Source organism: Uloborus diversus, chromosome 6 (assembly GCF_026930045.1).
Source record: "Uloborus diversus isolate 005 chromosome 6, Udiv.v.3.1, whole genome shotgun sequence".
Lineage (NCBI taxonomy): Eukaryota > Metazoa > Arthropoda > Arachnida > Araneae > Uloboridae > Uloborus > Uloborus diversus.
This window is the reverse complement of record NC_072736.1, coordinates 146,916,399-146,935,759: the sequence shown is the minus strand read 5'-3', so window position 1 is coordinate 146,935,759 and position 19,361 is coordinate 146,916,399. Positions and strand designations below refer to the sequence as shown.

General features: G+C 33.9%; 3 protein-coding genes across 4 annotated transcripts in view; 2 read left to right on the top strand and 1 right to left on the bottom strand.

The window, feature by feature from the left end:
- The window catches only part of LOC129224552 (DNA-directed RNA polymerases I and III subunit RPAC1-like), a 29,551-nt gene extending 26,728 nt beyond the window's left edge, over positions 1–2,823 (top strand). Inside the window, exon 11 of the mRNA XM_054859028.1 lies at positions 2,376–2,823. Coding sequence (XP_054715003.1) covers positions 2,376–2,491 — 116 coding nt within the window. The 3' untranslated portion in view covers positions 2,492–2,823. The remainder of the gene's footprint in view (positions 1–2,375) is intronic.
- Positions 2,824–4,418: 1,595 nt separating this feature from the next.
- Positions 4,419–15,186, bottom strand: LOC129224491 (DCN1-like protein 3). Of its 2 annotated transcripts, none has more exons than XM_054858952.1 (3): positions 15,088–15,186; positions 12,788–12,923; positions 4,419–5,820 (listed from the first exon to the last, which is right to left on the bottom strand). In XM_054858952.1, exon 3 carries the CDS (start codon positions 5,760–5,762, stop codon positions 4,842–4,844), a length of 921 nt encoding a protein of 306 aa, XP_054714927.1. In that variant the 5' UTR covers positions 5,763–5,820; positions 12,788–12,923; positions 15,088–15,186; the 3' UTR covers positions 4,419–4,841. The 2 variants fall into 2 exon arrangements, with proteins under 2 accessions (XP_054714927.1, XP_054714928.1); XM_054858953.1 differs by lacking the exon at positions 15,088–15,186 and adding an exon at positions 14,970–15,072.
- A 237-nt stretch (positions 15,187–15,423) lies between these two features.
- LOC129224040 (transmembrane protein 39A-like) overlaps positions 15,424–19,361 on the top strand; it is a 36,755-nt gene continuing 32,817 nt past the window's right edge. Inside the window, exons 1-2 of the mRNA XM_054858437.1 lie at positions 15,424–15,610; positions 15,758–15,953. Of these exons, the coding sequence (XP_054714412.1) occupies positions 15,543–15,610; positions 15,758–15,953 (264 nt within the window). The 5' untranslated portion in view covers positions 15,424–15,542. The remainder of the gene's footprint in view (positions 15,611–15,757; positions 15,954–19,361) is intronic.

Genomic DNA, 19,361 nt, shown 5'->3' with positions numbered 1-19,361 from the left:
AGAGCCCACCCATCACATGAGATTTCCAAAATGTTTTCTTTGTTTTCTCTTTTGTTATAGAACATGCAATGAGAACAGAGATGATTAAGACATAAAAATATTCCAACCGAACAAATATCTGACAAAAAATCGAATTCAAGCTGCTTGATTTATTTCAAGGCATGCATCAACACCTCAACTACTTCTCAAACTCAATGTAAAAACAACTTAACTGTTAGTTTTGTCATACTGTGGGAAAAGTTCTTGTAATCAAGTATCATAGAAGTCTACTAGCGGAATGGAGCAAGTGTGTCGTGGTTTACTTGTATGCACCGAATTGCACAAAAGGATCTGCTGCAGAAATTTTGCAACAAGGTGTTTGACTAACCGACCTGTTGTCCTGATCTTGCTCCCAGTCACTTTCACTCTGTTCCTGCACCTAAAGAATCGTCTGTCTGGTCACCACAGAAAAAAAAACATGCAGACAGCTGTGAGCTACTTGCTTCATCCCTGCGGCAGACTTCTATGATACTCAACTAAGAAAACTTATACTTTAATGTGACAAGAGTTACCATTCGGGTGGCCTTTATGTTGTTGTTAAGAAGTAGCTGATGTATTGCTCTATATATTTGCAACAAATCTTTCTGGGTATTTTGTTTTGGTTCTTTTTATAGATTGTGAGAATGTTACTTTATAGACAATCAAATAATTAAGGCTTATAAACGATTATTGTCGAAGATGATTACATTTATTTTCCTACTGTTTTAAGCAAATTATGATAAACATAAATTTTCCTGTCAATTTTTCATTAAGTACGGCAAACAAACCAGTAGTAGCCAACGCTTAATAGTGCTTCAGTCGCGGCCACTTCAAGGTTTATATTTGGAAAAATAAGATTCCAGGTTTCCCAATGGATCCATGGAGGTAATACCTCCTGCGTGTTTAAATCCATTGGAAAACCTGGAATCCCATTTTTTTCAAATGTAAACCTTGAAGTGGTCACTACTGAAGCACTGGCCACTACAGGTGTGTTTACCTTATACCATGTATCATTGTCAGAGGTGATGGTGACCGTAGTTCAAAAATCCAGAAATGCTACTCTACATATGAGTGTTAAGATTAAGTAAAATCTTAACACTCTTGGATATATCGGGTGATCAAAAAATGAATTTACATTTGAAAAATTAATAATACAGAATAATTTATGTAGTTATGAAAAAACTGACACACATGATTGAAATGACATGGAGTTTTATTGTAACCACACGAAAAAAGAATGAGCACAAGATTTTTTTGCAGGATGGTGCTCCACCCGTACTGCTAGCGTGAAAGATCTCTTGTGCTCGTTTTTCTGTGATGATCCCCTGTTGATCCGCCACTTTCTTTATGCTTGGCCTTCCAGATTTCACTCTGTGTGATTATTGGTTCTGGAGGCTATCTGAAGTAGAGAGTCTACCGCGATCGATAGACGTCAATAGGGATGCTAAAGGATAACATCCAAAGCCAATATCTAAACTTTCTTTTTTTCAAGCTTACAATAAAACTCTGTTATTTCAAGCATCTCTGTCAACTTTTATCCTTCTACGTATATTGTTTCTGTTAATTTTTCAAATGTATACTCATTTTTTTTGCTTTTCCTTCCTTGAACTTAGTAGTGGGGATTTATTTATTTAATTTTTGTTTTGTGATCTTCAATCCCGCTCAAAATGATAGAAAGCAATTTAAGTAGCACAATTCCCCCTTTGAAATCTTTTCTGAAGACAAATGTGAATTCCGAATAATGAATACTGCTGAGGCTAAACTTATAAAGAATTTTGGAAATTCTGAAATACTTGAAATCTTGAATCAGAAATAACAATCCGAAAATTTAGATTATTCCCATCTTACCTCTGATTTTTTCTGCCTTGCCTGATTATGTGAATTCCAATAGCTGCCTTTACATGAACCTTTTCTACATTGGAAAAAACTTGCTTTTAACCACATTCCGGTTATTTCCTGGGTAAACGTGGATCTTTCTTCCTCCTGCTATTGACTGGAGTAAAAGCAGGGGTTTTATCCAGAATGCATTACTCGAAACAAGTTTGCTTACATGCTTGGTGAAACCACTTTCTACGATACAACCGAACAATCTCTCTTCACATGTGAACGGTGAATTTTCAAACTTTTTTTTTTGGAGTTTGAGAAGGGAAATGCAAAGTACAAAAATTTCATGTAAATGCGGCTAGTTTTGAGCAAATATTGAGTGAGAAAATTTTTTACTTAGTAATTTGAATATAAAACTTTTTTAACCAAAGAAATGACAAAATGTCTTTTCATTTTTCTCAAAATAAGGCAAAAATAAATGTATAAAATAAAGAATGAAATTTTAACTTTTGAATTTTTTTTTTTTTTTTTAGTTACTGTGGAATCTGCTGGTGCTCTTCAGCCTGAAGTACTTGTACAGGATGCCATCAATATTTTAAAAAGTAAATGTAGAAACTTTCTTTCGGAAATAAAATCATTAAAAATGTAAATTAAGCCCTTTTCTCTACATATAAAAAAAACTCGAAGAAATTGTGAAAGGATGTCTGTGGCATGCTTGCATCTTAAATTCTATTTTCTAATCATAAACCAAATAAGAGTGTCTTTAGGGATCGTTGAGTGGCTACGAGCATATGAGCAAAGCATAGATCAGTTGGTTGAAATCTGATTTTTACATAATGCTAATTTAGATATTCTGGTGAAAAATGTGATTTTTTTTCTGGAAACATTGCATCCCATGAGTCATGGAAAGTTATGTATTTGTAAACTTGAAATGTAACAGATACCTTGTATGAAAGTATGTTTTGCTTTAAAAGTGTAATAAATTGCTATTTTATTTTTATCATCATTATCAGTATTTTTGCAATTGAAAGTTTTGTGATTAGTTTAATTTTAATCAATATTTAAAAATATTTTTTCATCCTCCCTCGCCCATTTTCTAGTTAATCCTTTTTGTTAGTTTGTTGAACGTGAAAAGTTAGTTCAATGAAAAAAGTTATTTTCCGTTTTGAATTTTGGTTTTCAATCCAGTATAATAAATACTGACCTATAAAATGAGATATTTCATGACAAATCACTGACTTTTCTCATCATACGACTGAATTCACAAATGAAAAACAAATGTAGAAATCTTTTAAATATTTCTCATACATTTTGTGAATTTTCTCACTCTACTCATAACAAAAACATAAGGGACTTGGGGTGTGAATTTTCTCACTCTACTCATAACAAAAACATAGGGACTTGGGGGATCAATCTGTTAAAAAAAAGGACGTCCAAAAGCCTGTGTAAATACAAAAATATTGCTCCCCCTCCCCTTTAGCTCAGTGGTGTTTTTTGGATATTTATGATATTTTTTGTAGAGCAGGGATTCTCAACTTTTCATCAGGCTCTATGCTCCCTTTGACCCCCCCCCCCCCCCCCCCCACATCTTGTCACCATTTATAGTCCAATACAAGTAATATATTCGAAAACTTAATCTGGTTTGAAAATAAAAATCTAGATGATTTCACTTTTGGGGCATTGAGAGGCAAAAGGATGCAAGTGCCAAAATTAAAAATGTGAAGATAATCAGTACAAACAGTTGGAGAAACTTTCCTCTGTTTCAAAGCAAGAGATGTTACTAGTAGCTCTGGTGGGTGCTGCTGGACATTGAATTTTTTGTCTAAATCATATACTAGCATGATTTAGACAAAAAATTCAATGAAAGTCTAAATACAATCTTAACTTTGATCGCATTTTTCTCCAAACTTGAAAAAGTCCACTTACATTCTTTTGCTTCTCAGTGCCCTATTTTAAGTTAAATATTATTAAATAAATATACTAAATATTTATTGTTTGTAATATTGTAAATAATATTAGTAAATATTTATTGTTTTGAACATATAATTATTAGAATATATTATTAGATCATATGAAATCCAAGAAATAAAAAACATTTTTGAGGTAATCTAGAACCTAGGGCTGAGCTTGGAGAGCAATACCCATCACTTTTACCCCCCATCAATAATGTATACATTTTCACATTATTTATATGCAACCATAAAATTGCATAGTTTGTTTCACTTTTTATTTATTTTTTATACACTAATGCTTCCCTTGAAATTCTTCTTGTCCCCTAAGATGTGCACTCCCCAGGTTGAGAACCCTGCTGTCTAGTTACACCACTTTACATCCCAAAGCTCACTTGCAGAAAAAGGGGTTTCTTGAAGCCAAAAGCATGTGCCTGCAACTTCTTGCCATATTTGTGCATTAATTATTTTATTTCTTTGTTGCAAAAAGGTATTGATTTCTTACACATTGTAGACTGTAAAATAGAATTCATACATAAATATCAATAGAAAACTCATCCCACACATCTGTAAGGAATCATGCAAAAAACAGTACACAACAAAAAAATGAGTCTGCCATATCTGATTTTGATATGGTAACTTTAATGATGGAGTCATGAAAAAAATGAAACTGATGACAGGAAGGATTCACAATTTGACAAATAATAACCAGAGAACGAGGTAGTCTCTTAGAATATAATACATCATGAATTTTTAAAATATGATGGTCAAACAATATAATTAAGAAATTTAAAAACAAAGGCACTGAGACTTGGCAGTAGGTGTGTTTGGACACAAAATTACATGCGAAAAAGTTTTAAATCCATTTTAAAAATATTAGCAGTAGCTATGAAAATAAGAAACATTTAAAACTAAATAAAAACAGCAATTGTAAAAGTGATAAGCTTAAAGGATAGATTATCACGAGGTTCACAACACGTCACAATTATATCACAATATTTACCATTATAAGGCAGAATTAAGTACAAATATGTAAATGTGAATACATATTTAAGTATCTAAAATGCCCTTCTCTTTGCTCGGAACAACATTCTGATTCGTTTGGTCGTTTTCGTACTCCACAAAGTCATCGAACAAGCTGGGCCAAGCGGCCGTGTCGTCGTAAGAGCTGAGATCGTCGCCGACGGATTCAGAAAAGTTCAAGAACATGTTCCAGGTATCCCTGGATATGCCCCTCACGCTGGGATGTTTATCAAGAAATCTGAGCCATCGTTGCAATATCGGTGGTTCGTTATCGTGGAAAACAATCTTCCACAGTTGAATCGCCATCTCGGACAACAGAACTCTCTGATCCGGATCGAGACCGAACTTGAAAGTAAAGCGATAAAAGTCTTTGAATTTTTCTGGACAGCGCACTTCTGCCATCATTTCTGGAAATCTGGCTTGGATATCTTGCACGCTATCAGCCCTCAGGTTTCGGCACCCGCTGACAAACTCTTCCTTCGTAAAACAGAACATCACTTTTGCATTAAACTTCCAGGCCAAGAGCAGCACACGGTAATCTTCAGGCTGAACATTGAGATCACTACACAGACGTTCGATACCTTCCGCCAAGACGGCATTTTCGTTGGGATCTTTATACTGTTCGAAAAGAGCGAGGATTTTGCTTTCCGAACATTCACGGTTCGAGTGACTAGAACGTTTATTTTCTATGCAAGTTGTACTTAGTATAGGAAAAATGAGCTTTTCAGTCAAGCTGAGGTTCTTGCAGTTCGAGTTTGATTCAGTGGTGCTGTTCGTCATGGCATGTGGCTCCAAGCGGCCATTCTCACATCGGCGAACGTTCCCGCCGCTCATTCCCGGTTGTTGCTCTGTGACTTCAGAACTTCTAGTGATGTCAGTAAACTTTTCATCACAGGTCTGTGTAACAACTGACTGAGTAGCTGGACAGCAGGAAAGGCACTTACCCATTGGATGGCCAGTGACTAATTTGAAATTAGTAGCTACCTATGACTCCTCATCTTGAAACCTTCAAATAAAAATGAGAACACTAAACAAGAGAAATAATCAAAACAAATTTAACATAATTGATGTAGTGCACCTCATAGTAAAATTAGCATACGGTATAACTTCGATTTAACCATTTCCTCAATTTAATGATACATTTTACTGGTCTAGATTTGACTGCATTGAATGTCCATGCCCCTTTCTTTAACGATAAATTTTTCCAGTCCCTTGAGAATTGTTAAATCGTGGTTATACTGTATAAAGTATCTGCGCACCCAACTCAAACTATCTGCAGTAGGGCTGGGCGATGTAGGAATTGTTATATCGTGATGCATCGCCAACTTTACATCACAATGTAGCGATGCATCACAATGTTTAACTTACATTGAGATGTAGCGTTGCACCACAATGTTTTTTTTTTTTTTAATTTAAACTTGCTTGTATAAATTTCACAAAATATTTTCAAGGATGCATTTCATGTTTTGGGAGAAATTAAGGTCTAACTCTTCGCACTTTCATTGTTATGCCAGATTGGATTGATACAATGGTTTAACATTAGTGTGAAAAAATTATAGGTTAAAACGGCAGCAACCTTGGACCGGTGTCTGTATATTGGAGCAGTATTGATGCATCGGTTTAGAGAAAAATTCTAAACCTACATCTCGGTTTATCGATGTAGGATGCGCACCAGTTTTTGGCGGTGCATCGCACAGCCATAATCTGCAGGTATAAAAAACAATATACAGTAGGAAGATAAATTTTTTTAACAAGAGTCTGAGGCGGATACAGAAAAATCTTTTGGAGGGGGCACAGGAAATTGAATACCCCCCCCCCCCCCCCCCCCCCCGCGCCTTTGATGTTTCATAACAAAGTTTTGACGACTTTATTTTTAAATGTGCGTGTTTTTTTATTTATTTATTTTTTAGGATTCCTTAAGGTCAATGATTCTACTTCTAAGTACATGAATATTATGCACTAATATACTTTGAATGTGGACGGAATACATCTTTAACGTTTCAAGCCATTTAAATACTAAACCCAATATAATGTCACCAAGATGCTAGACAATGAGCGGCTTTACCTAGGAACATTGTCATAATTATTATGACACGAGGGCAAGGTTATTAAATAAACCCATACATCTATAGAGTTTTTTAAAATTAATTTAATCATAACTTCATAACGTATATAAGTTTCACTGAAGAATTCAGAAACTATTTCTGTGTGAATTTCAAAACAATTGCTGATTTGTTCTTAAAGCCATGATACAGTTGAGATAACATATTGATACTACAAGCCGTTTCTATTAAAAATCATGGTTTTTCTAAGAAACTACCACATGATTTCTTTCATTTTGCATTTTTTATTAGCTGAAAAAGAAATCTATTGTTTAGCAAATAGGTTCCTAGATCAAAATGACTCTTTTAGGTGCGCCTACACATTTAAACAAAATGTTAAGTATTGATTCCATCAAAGAAGAATTAATGGACGAATCGCGATAATGTGGTCTCTTGAATTTGAAGCCAATGAGTTAAATGTATTCTGCAAACTCTGGGCCTCTGACTCCAGTAATACTTCTTTAGCAAACAAAAATGCTTTTATTCAAAATATGCTGTGTGTGTGTGTGTGTCTTGTGTTCTTTTTAATTAGCTACGTAAAAAAAGTGCAAAGGAAAGGTCAGTTAAAAAGTAATAAATAAAATAGTGAAATTAATTAATCTTTTTGAGGGGGCACGAGCCCCCTGTGCCCCCCCCCTAAAATCCACTACTGACAAGAGTATACATTTTGATTTCAATCATGTATCCATGAAATTAAGAGGCAAACTTTTTCATTAATTTATCTGCAAATTTTGGAGGTAACCAAATGTTTAATATTGATATTAATTAACGATTATCAAATGATACATATAGCTGCCAGCAGTGATTGTATGGGTGGTGCACGTGTGCACCTATATTGTTTAGCTATGTTGCACCTCAGGAATGTTAGCACTCATTCTCAATTGAGTCAACTTAAAAACAAGTTGAAAACAAGAGTAGGTTGGGGGACATGGGTTGCTATCATCAAGCGTTGGCGAAACATTTTTTCTTTTTTTGCTGAAGCATCATTGTTCACAATAAGAAACAATTTTCAATTGAAAACTCTGCATTAGGGCACAGTTGATTTAAATCTTGATTTGCTTTTCCCGTTTACTGCCCTCCTCAATTTCCAATGAATTTGGTGTTTTTAACTCTTCTATTGAACGACAACAATGCTGAGGGGCACTACAAACAACAATGGTTACTTTGAAAAATTCTATACACACAAGAAGGATTTTTGATGTTGCATCATAGATTTAAAAAATGACTCCCTTTATGAAACTTCAGAGTCACACATTTAGTTTTAATACTGAAATACCTATCTGTCAGTTCTCTGCCACCCCCCCCCCCCCATCTCCTTCCCACTCACTTTTAAGGAAATGCTCTAATTTGAACAAATTTAAAAAATAATTTAGTTTCTCACTTATTGTTGATGCAATTTGCAACATACATTTTACCATATTCTTTTAGAATCAATACTTTTTCAATCAAGTGAAATTTTAATTATTATTACCACAATTCAATCTCCTTTAACCGTCAAACTTAGTGACAAGGCAAAAGTTGGTGAATGTCGGAGGTGGCAGTTGAACGAGGTTTCACCTTCATAAATGCATGTTTCTATGATAATAAACTTTTAAGCATGAATTTTCCTCTCCAAGTGAACTTCAAGTGGATTATGCAAAGGTTTTTATATTTGTAACCAAATGAGCAGCAATAAATTTCCAGCTTTTGGCTTGGTTTTTGTTCTCACAAATTATTTTTTTTATGCAGGCTTAAGATTTGTTCTACATTTTTGCAGAATAAAGTCAAAGAACATAATGTTACAGAATTCTGATGCAAACCGTCTTTCGCTGACACTTGCCCCAAAATGTCAATCGCAGGTTAGGCTTCAAAACACTCTTGACCAGAAAGGGTGAAGAATGATTGATTTCAGTGTGCAATGGGAAATGTCAAAACGAAGAAATCGAAAGGGGTGGAGAAACGAAAAGCTCTGGGTAAGAATTCAAGACATTCTGGAAGCAACGCAGAGAATTAAACAGGTGAATGATCAGCAAGTAGAGATGCTAATCTAGGTGTATTTGTAGCAGGTGCAATGTGACATATTCACAAATTTCTTTCTGTGGGACGTGGTCATTTGCATGGCGGTTTAATCTGTATTGATAATGCAGTCAAAAATCAATGGCAATTGGTGGACATGGATGTTACAGTTTACATCTTGATACAGGACGATTTTTTCACCGTCTTATTTGATGAAGTACAAGGGACTTGGTTTGTCGAGGGGGGAAGGAGGCAAGGCATGGTATTATTCAGTAAGTTACCGCCCTATGAATATACCATGGATTGCCTGCAATCTTCGAGTTGAACCAAACCATTGCTTTGGTCACTCGTTTGGTCAGCGCTAATTTTAAATTAGCTACGTTTGTTTGGCACTCTAGGCTTCCTTAAGAGGTTTTCCACCTCCAGCTCAGTCACTTCCTATGCCGGGCTGATGAGTGCTGACAAGCACGAAACTGCTGTCCTCACCTGGAATGACTGAGCTGGCGGTGTATTTCATGTATTTCTGCCTTAGCCCTGGCTATAGGGCAGTAACTTACTGAATATACCATATCTTGCCTGCAATCTTCGAGTTGAACCAAACCATTGTCTGGTCAGTGCTAATTCTAAATTAGCTACCAGTTTGTTTGGCACTCTAGGCTTCCTTAAGAGGTTTTCCACCTCCAGCTCAGTCACTTCCTGTGCTGGGTAGATGAGTGCTAATAAGCATGAAACTGCACTCCTTGGCTGGAATGACTGAGCTGGCGGTGTATTTCATGTAAATGAAGTAGTAGTTCAAATAGTTACTTTTAAAAAAATAATTAATGAATTTAAAAAACTGTAACAGGGTTCGTACGCTCCGGGAAAACCTGGAATTGTCAGGGAAAATGAAACAGCAAAAAATGTCAGGGGATTTTCCAAATTTACCCCACAAATTTTTTTTTCCAATTTTTTCCCAGGGAATTTTGTTTCATGAGATCTAATCTTCCTTTTTATCTATTTTTCCAAAATTGTAAAAATTTTGAGGTAAAATGAAACTGGCAATTAAAAAAGTGGCGACCCAAAAAAACTTTTGCAGCCGCCATTTTTGACTCTCAATAGTTCTCAAGAAAATAATTCCTCGGGGGAATAGGAATTATGCACAAACTCAACAGGGAAGAGGACAATTTACTGCTTCGGAAGCACAAGCCTGAAAATGGGGGTGGGGGGATCTGGGAAAATCGTTTTTTTTAATCGGAAAGTCTTTTAAGCTACGTCTACATGTGAAACGTAGTCGCCATTTTTGGTCACTCACAAGATAGAAGTTGACACGATCCTTAAATGCCTAAGTTTTCAAAAGCAAAGCATAATTGAATGTTTTCTTTAATTGCAAATTAATGAAAGTATCACAAAATGTGCTGAAAATTGTTTCATTATAATTATTATTATTTTAAATAATTTTCTTGAGAAATGAAAAATTTTGTTCTTAAAACTTCATCTTATCTTCATTGCATTGGACGCAATTTGTGCCAAAAACTTTTCAACTGAATTGTACTTCCATGAAGATTTATCATTTTTAAATTGTTTGCATGCTATAAATTCAAAAAGTTACTTTTTTTTGGGGGGGGGGGGCGCAGCCGCCATATTTGGTCATTCCCAAGATGGAAGTACACAAGACTTTTTAAGTGCCTAAGTTCCCGAAAACGGCATTGGATGTTTATTGCTATGCAAAGTATTGAAAACGCAAAATGTGCCTTTTTTTCGAATAATTCATAATTATTTTCTTGAAAAATGCAAAAATTTATCTTCAGAACATTTTTTAAAAATTCTAATTAGACCCTTATGTGCTAAAAACTGATTATTTCGTCTTAACAGTAGTTTTTTAAGGATTATTAATTATTTATAACTACTTTTATGCTACAAATTCAAAAATCTACTTATCTTAAGTTTTTACTTAGTCCCCATATTTGGTCGTTTGCATGATGGAAATAAACGTAAACTTCCAAAAACAGAATTGGATGTTTATCTCTATGTAAACTATTGAAAGTAACATAAAATGAGCAACAAATTATGAATTTTTAAAAATTATTTTTTAGAAAAGAAAAATTTTAATGGAAGCATTCTTTAATAAGCGAAAGAAAAAAAAAGATTATTGGCATTGTCCTATAATCGGCGGATGTTGATTTTTGTTATCATGCATTTTCTGGTATGGCGAGCGATGCAACAAGTTAATCATATTTATACTGAAAAATAGCTTTATATTTTGCTCAATATGTTTTGTGTTACATACTAATAAGAAAACAAAAATAAGTATTGTGAATCAAAAGACCAAAAGCAGATGCTAAAAGATTGCTGCACGACTACAGCAAAAGGCTAATATTACACATGACACATGACATTGAAAAAACGCTAAAATAAGTTGAAAGCATTTTGTTTTCAACAATTAATAAACCAATTAAAACAATTTTGAACAAAATGTTTTTAAAAAAACTTAAAATTTGGGAAAGAAAAAAAATCTAAGATTTTTTTTTTAATCTAAGGAGAAAAGTTTCAGTTCTTCCGCATTGCTACTTTAAACAATTTTAATTATTTTGAAAATATTGCTATTTAAACTTAATTTTGAAATGAAGCGAGTAACCTGGACTTTAAAAGACAACCTGGAAAACCTGCAAAAGTCAGGGAATTTTTTTCAACCACAAGTGTATGAACCCTGCTGTAATAATTTACATTTTATGCATAAATTCTTTGAATACAATGTGGACGGATACTGTTGTTGAAGGTTTGGGGGGGGGGAGAGGGGGTCCCGACCCCCATATTTATGACCCTTGCATTCACCACTGCCATGATCATAACTATATTATGCATTTCTATGAGATACACCAACATACTGTAGTATTCAGCTTGTATGACTGCATGTAGGCTTTTTTTAACACAATGGAAAATGATACTTACAACTCATCAATGCATCATTTCAGACCTATGGTGTTCTTTTGGAACCTATTGTTAGTTTGTATGTAGGTCCAGATCTACGTACCCACAGACCCAGCAATGCAGGAGGCTCATGGGAACTAAAAGTCCTGCAGCCCTTAGTGGCATAGAAATCCAATAGACAGTTAGGGGCCCTGCTGAATTTTTGCAGGGGGAGGGGGCAAAATTTATAGATGTGGGCTTGTTTGTATGATTTAGTAATATTTTATATATTTTGAAAGTTTATAATTAGTTGAATCTCAATTTAATGCACTGGCAAAACATAGTAAAATTTTGGTTAATAAGAAAAAGTTGAAGCAACATAGAGATTGATAACACTAAATTTTCCACTATAGAGAAATTTCACTATATATGATATCAAGCAAGGCAACTATCGACTTTTAAGCCCAATCCGATTTCTACAAAGATGGATCCATTTTTCATTTTCTGACATCACAGGCGGCTGGTGTATGCAAAAAAAAAAAAAAAAGAAAAATGTAGGGGTCAAAAGAAAAATGTAGTTAGGAGCCCTTTAGCTGTTTTTTTTTTTTGGGGGGGGGGTGTATGGGCTTTTAACATTACTAACTCTATGACCTTCAAAAAATATGGAATATGGCCTCAAAAATCGGGTAGATTTTCCCCTTCCAATATTTAAAGTTCCATTTTCATCAAATAAGATGAGAAAAGTTCATTTGTTTAGGATTTTTGGCTTTTACTTTCGTGAAATAAATCAATCTATCCTATAGAAAATCATTTTTCAATTGATCATTATTTTTTAACTCTAAAAAGTGAGGGGCAAGGCCCGTTTACTTTTGAAAGTGTGGGGGGCAATTGCCCTCTTACCCTTCCGTAAGAGCCGCCTATGTCCCACATAGAAAAAATTGAAACGAAACTAAAAATATATAAGTCATACTAATGTATGTAAACTTTTACCTTGTTACAGCTCCAAAATTTGCACTTCTAATTCATTCAGCTATATTATAACTTCAAGTAAAAAACTTCTTGAAATGAGTTCACTTTCAACGGAATCATGACAAATCTTGATACAATTTTATGCTGATGATGAAACCTAAGGTAAAAAGAGAACGCTACATTACTAAAAACTTGGGGTGAAGGGTTACATTTAATTATGGAGATGTTTTTCATTCTGTCATCAAATTTAAAACAAATAATAATAATAAGAATAATCATTTAATTTTTATTATTTTTCTTTAACCAGAATGAAAAACTTCATGTAAAATCAAAAGGATTGAATAGTTAAAAACTTTGTGGGAAAATCTTATCAATCATTAAATGCAAGATACAGTAGGCGCCGCCGCTTAATGTGATTATTCTGGGACAAATGCAATTTGATAAGAATAGCCGAAAAAAATCCAGGACACAGCATAATGTTTTTTTTTCAATTAAAAACTGCAAAATAAAATTGCAATGGCTCAACTGAATGCAGTTTTAAATTATAAATTACCAAATTAGCAAAAAGAAGAAGCTGTTTTTTTAAACTGATTAAACCATCCGACCGATATTACGAAAATTTTCCCGTCTCATTTTCAAAACAAAATTGTCTTTTTTGCCGCACTAACGGACAGTTTTCATGCATCCTTTTCACTTGCATGTGCAAACAAAAGGCATCTTAGGGGGAGTCTGTGGTCGCTGAGAATGGATTTCCTGTTGTTACGTTCCTAAAAAATGATTGCATTGCCATTGAAAACCACAAAATGCCACAAAGAAAGTTAACGCTTGTCAGGGTTTGCATTTGTATTTCTGTTGATTGAGGGTAAAAAAGGGGGAAAAAATTGAAAGTTTATGAGATAGTGATAATAATAAATGAAGATTGATTACAATATCCAACTTTTTTAACATTTTATTATACAAGTGTTCAGGGTCTTCTGTGATTCTGATAACATTAACCATGGTGACATTAAGCGGCGTCTACTGAACTTTATTAATATATATCAAATACACAGAAGAATAACTTTTTCAAAGGCAGCCAGTGAGTAATTTAAATGGAGCTTGACAAAACAATTTTTAAACTTTAGATATGCAGATGCAATGTAACTTTACAAATTTTTTTTAGAAAATTTTTTTAGTTAATTTCCTTAGAGGCAAACAAATCAATAACGTTTTTAGTTTGAGTAGAGAAACTTGTCATGCCTTTAACAGTGAAGAGCATGATTAGAGCCACTGCTGTAGTTGGAGGGAATGTGGGAGGTCACCACACACAAACCCCAAAATATTTGTTAACTTTTATTGTAAAAACAACACAAATGAATTGTTAATTGGTTTCAGTTTCAGACTACCTTTCCTTTTGAAGAGCCACCCCAAATATTTTTTTTCTATCTACCGCACTAGAGCACTTTTTAGTCTGTCTTTGCTTTGTTCATAGTGCTTCTTAAAGCGTTTTAACGACTTTTATGCATGCAAATTATAAGTAAAAAAGAGGCAATATAAGTATGCCTCTTACTCCCACCCCCCAAAGGGTATAAACCAACCTCCAATTTAATACACAGAAAATGAATCAGCAGTTGAAAAAAGGTACCATGGCAAGTCTAATTTATTGAAGCTTTTTAATAGTTGGATTACATTTCTGTTTCGGTTAGCATCGACCAAATACATCTGATAATATCTCATTACAATTTTTAAAAAGTAATAATAATCATTTTCACAACCTTTGTATTCAGTATACTTTAGATCGCCATATCGTCTGCATTACGATAGATCGTCACAGCATACATATCATGACAATACTTTAATACGTATTTTAAAGTAAGCACTTATAAATAAATGGCTATACAACAGTGAAAAATAAAAGCAATGGAGAGTTTCTTTTTGTTACTCGATAAAGTTATGAATTTCAAGTAATTTTGGGCAGAAAAACTTTTCTAATGACGACGTTTTGAAAGCATCGATTTAACAAATTTTTGAAAAGTGAAAAATGTCAGATTTCAGTAAAATTACGAGAACTAGTATTACAGTGTATCACGTTCAGTACAAAATCGCAAAAGAGAGCTAATAACTAAAATTTTATCTTTGTAGAATCCTTATCCTTGCACAATAAACTACGAAACTCAGAAGAATAAAAGCATATTTTAAGAAAAATAAATTATATAAACATTACATTTAAATGAATGCAGCTATTCAAATTTGACCAACACCAAAAAACGTTAACAACATACTTTCGAGTCATAAAACGGAATTCTTTTTACAATATGATAACTATATTTAACTTATCTTACTTTATTTGAGAAAAGATAATGTATTCTTTCCATAAATTTGATTATGAAGCAAACATAAGCCATACCAGAACCGAGTAACATTACAGACAGTGTTTTGTGACGTCAGAACTTAAAGTATCAGTGCTCTGCGGGTATTTATTTCGGAACTAAACTTTTTTTTTTTCATCTTTGTTTTTTAAGAAACACAATCATACTCGTGAACACATATCTAGCATTCTGCGTCATTTTCGTGGCACACATTCTAGGGAAAGTAAAGTTATATTTTGAAATAAATGAAAAAATGTATACATGTTATTAGTGTTGGCAACATGTATTGTTTACATTCTGTCTGCGACATTACTTAGTTTTCGTTTAGTTTAAAGTTCCAAAAAACATGTTTTTTGAATGGTATAAATGAGATTTTTTCATTTTTTGTTTACTTATTAAACGTTGTTTTTTCTATTCTTTCTTTGACCATGCCTGGTGGTCGAAGAAATGCTAAATCAAGCTCATTTAAACACCATGCCCACTCATCCGATGACCGGTATGACACTTGTGTTTTATTAACATTCAGTTATTTTCATCTGTAAAAGATGAATTTAAATTATGAAATATATGTTTGATATTCATATTTTCCTTCTTTTTTTTAAACTCAATTTATAGTTTTTAATAATTTTTCTCTCCCTGTCAGACATTCCTGTGAGATGCCTACGCAACCTCAAGTTATTCAGCCAAAACATATACCAATTCCGGATTTGCCTCCTTCAAGTGATTTGTTCTTTGAAATTGACGCATTCGCATTCTGTCTGCTTGCCATGGCTTCTCAATACATTAATCTATACCGCAGTTTTTTTTGGCTGCCTTTCGCTTACAATGAAAATGCTTTAGTGAGTAATTTTTCAATTTTCCTTCCTAGAAAATATGTTAATACTTTACAACTTTTTTTTTTTTGTATTTTCATGTAATTTTTGCATTTGATTGCAATGAATTTATAGTGTACTTCTATGCACACATTTCAATTTGAAATTCATACTAATGTCTAAACATTATAAAATGTTGTCTTAGATATGTTCTCGCCATTGAGCTCTAATATAAAGAGGAGAGTGAACTTGGCAGTCCATTTTTTGTCCAAGCAAGTATGACTAAAGAAGCACTCTTGTCAAATTATTTGACCCCCTCTCTTTATCACAAAGTGTCACTCTTCACGCTCCTCTTGTCACATGTGACCAGGCCTGTCATTTGGGGGGGGGGGGAGTCACCTACCTAACATTTTTACAGAAGTGTATTCAGTTTATTTAACAATTTTCATGTAATTTGGTCAGCATCAAAATCATAAAAGTAACATTTCAGGGTTTGTACACTCCTTCAAAACTCCTCCAATACTCCTTCATTTGGAAAAATTTTTTAAGGGCCCTTCAAACTCCTTCATTTTGGTTTATAGTCCTTCAAAACCTTTTTTAGTTGAAGACTACATAGTCTTCCTCTATGACAGTAACTTAAAATACTACATACTTTGATCGACAACCTAACTTTGTCACACGGGCGAAGATATAAGATGAAGGATTGAAAATATTATTAGATGACTAAGACATTTCATAATTGAAGTAAATGCTTAAATGGGTGCTTGACTATTTTTCAAGTTTTATGATTATTACATTTCCTTCCACCACACTCTCGGCTGCAAAAGTCGGTTTCTCTAATTATTACTTAAAGATACATAAGCAGATGTACTATATTAAGTGATTGTGTTAAAAACACAATTGTTTAGCAAATGGCAGTTATAATACTGTAAAATGGGTCATTCACAAGTGATGTCATGCCTTGAGGATGAGACTGGTTCACGAAATTGTGACAGGGGGGAAGAGAGAGGGTGACAAGAAGTGACATCGCACAGTTATTATAATATGTTTATAAAAATGACATGTGATAAGAGGAGGAGTAAGATGAAGTGTGACACTTTGTGACAAAGGGGGTAGGGGGTCAAAGATGTTGAAAAAAAAAGTGACAACATTTAAGGACAGCCCATTTTTATGTACTCCTTCAAATCCTCATTTTACTCCTTCAAAACTCCTCCAAAACTCCTTCATTTAATTTCTGAAATTGATTATGAGCCCTGAAACTGATTATAAATGTGTGGTAATTTTTTTTTTATGTTTTAAAATTTTAAAATTAATGCTTATTTTATGTGTAGACAACTTCTTTAATCTTTACTAATAATAAAGCAGAAAGTCTCTCTGTCCGGAGGATGTCTGGATGTCTGTAGGATGTCCGTAGGATGTCTGTGACGCGCATAGCGCTTAAACCGTTCGGCCGATTTTCATGAAATTTGGCACAAAGTTAGAATGTAGCATGGGGGTGTGCACCTCGAAGCGATTTTTCAAAAATTCGATGTGCTTCTTTTTTTATTCCAATTTTAAGAAAAAAAGTATCATAAATTACGAAATTATCGTAACGTGGAACCGTAACATGGGCACAAGCCAGTTGGCGAGATACGAAATTATCATAACGTGGAACCGTAACGTGGGTACAAGCCAACTGGCGAGAAAATTCACTATACATTATTTGTAAATATACAGGCGAACCAAAAGACCTTTTGATTTTTCTATTGCGGGCGAAGCCGTGCGGGTATCACTAGTAAACAATAAAGTAAACTCCTGATTACCCCTGAGCATCTCAGGGGAAAATACTGCACTCTTTAACATTTATGGATACCATAGGACCTGTTTATGAACTCACATCCAATATGACAGATAGTACAGTAGAGGCACAAAGTGTAGGATAGAATTTACAGCACAAAGAAGGAAGTTACAACTAGGGAAAAAGGTGGAAATCGAACCCACCACCTCGAGATTATGAGATTGAAGCTCTTCCCAAGTGACTGAGCTACCGAGGCCCCACTATACTCTATTTTTGCAAAGGAAGCAATGGAGAAAAAATAAAAGCAAAGTAATAGTGGTGAAGATGAGCTCAAGGCGGGGGGGGGGGGGGGGGGGCAGATGAAATGGATTTATAACACATTTACGAACTAATATTGTATTTAGAGGGACAAAATGGGGCACAGTTAGCTAAAAATATAGGAAAATTGGAGTCGGGAATGTTCAAAATGTTTTTGCAGCAAGAAACCAAAATCAAAACATGAATGCACTGAATTATAACTCTCTTGCTTTTCTTGTCCAGTTGAATGGTGTAAGAACAATGATAATAAATTAAGTAAAATTTTCAAAAATAGTAAAGTAATTTCTGATTTGAAATTATGTGTCAACTCTGTAATATTCATAGAAATGTAAATTTTGCTGAATCAATTTTTCAACATATTATTTACTAGTTTTTTGATTATCCAATGAAGGTTTTGCAACTGCAAGATAGGGTAGACCGACCAGTGAATGTACAGTTAAGCACAGTTTCATTTTTAAAAAATCCTAGTAGTTTTAAATTCTATATTATACAGATCGTGATAGCTAAAACATTTGAATTGATCTATGTAAATATCTCTAAAAAATCACGGGAACTTAAATGGTACCGCTTCCGACTTTTTTAGGTATTTAAAGAAAAAATGGCACAACGACCCAGTGAATGAACACCTCGAACCAGTAAATGAACACAAATTGGTCCAGTGAATGAACATGATAAATTTTTTGATTCAAAAAGGAACTAAGTTTCTTTGAGATCTATCTATCTATTTTTCTATCTACACATCTATCGGTCTATCTCTATGTCCATTTACCTATTTATCAATGTACTTATCTATTTATCTATCTACTTATCCATCGATTTATCTACTTATCTATCTACCTATCTATCCATCTATCTATCTATGTATCTATTTACTTATCTATATATATATATATATATTAGGGTGGTCCTTATTTTTGAAGTTGTAGATATTTTACACGACGCCCCCTCAATTTGTTCCATTGTACAAATAAATGATCCATGCAAAACTTGAAGTCAATCCATGAATATTAACATGTGCCCTTAGGGCCCCTTTTTTTGAGTTTTTAAGAAAAAATTGCGGATTTTCTCATTTTTATGTAAAAATATTCTTAGGTTTCATATTTAAAGTAATTTTGAACCTCAATAGATGTTGCTACTTCCAGACCAACTATTCTCTCACTTTCATTGTGTAAAATTTTACATATTAAATAGGGTACATGTGCCTTGGGACACGCATACCGCTATTCGCGCTCATTTCAAACCAAGCGGCAGGGGAACATTTCTTTCCACCAAGATGGACACAAGGGATTCTAAAGGCCATTAATGAATGGCCTAGGCCATTAATGAATGATTTTTGACAA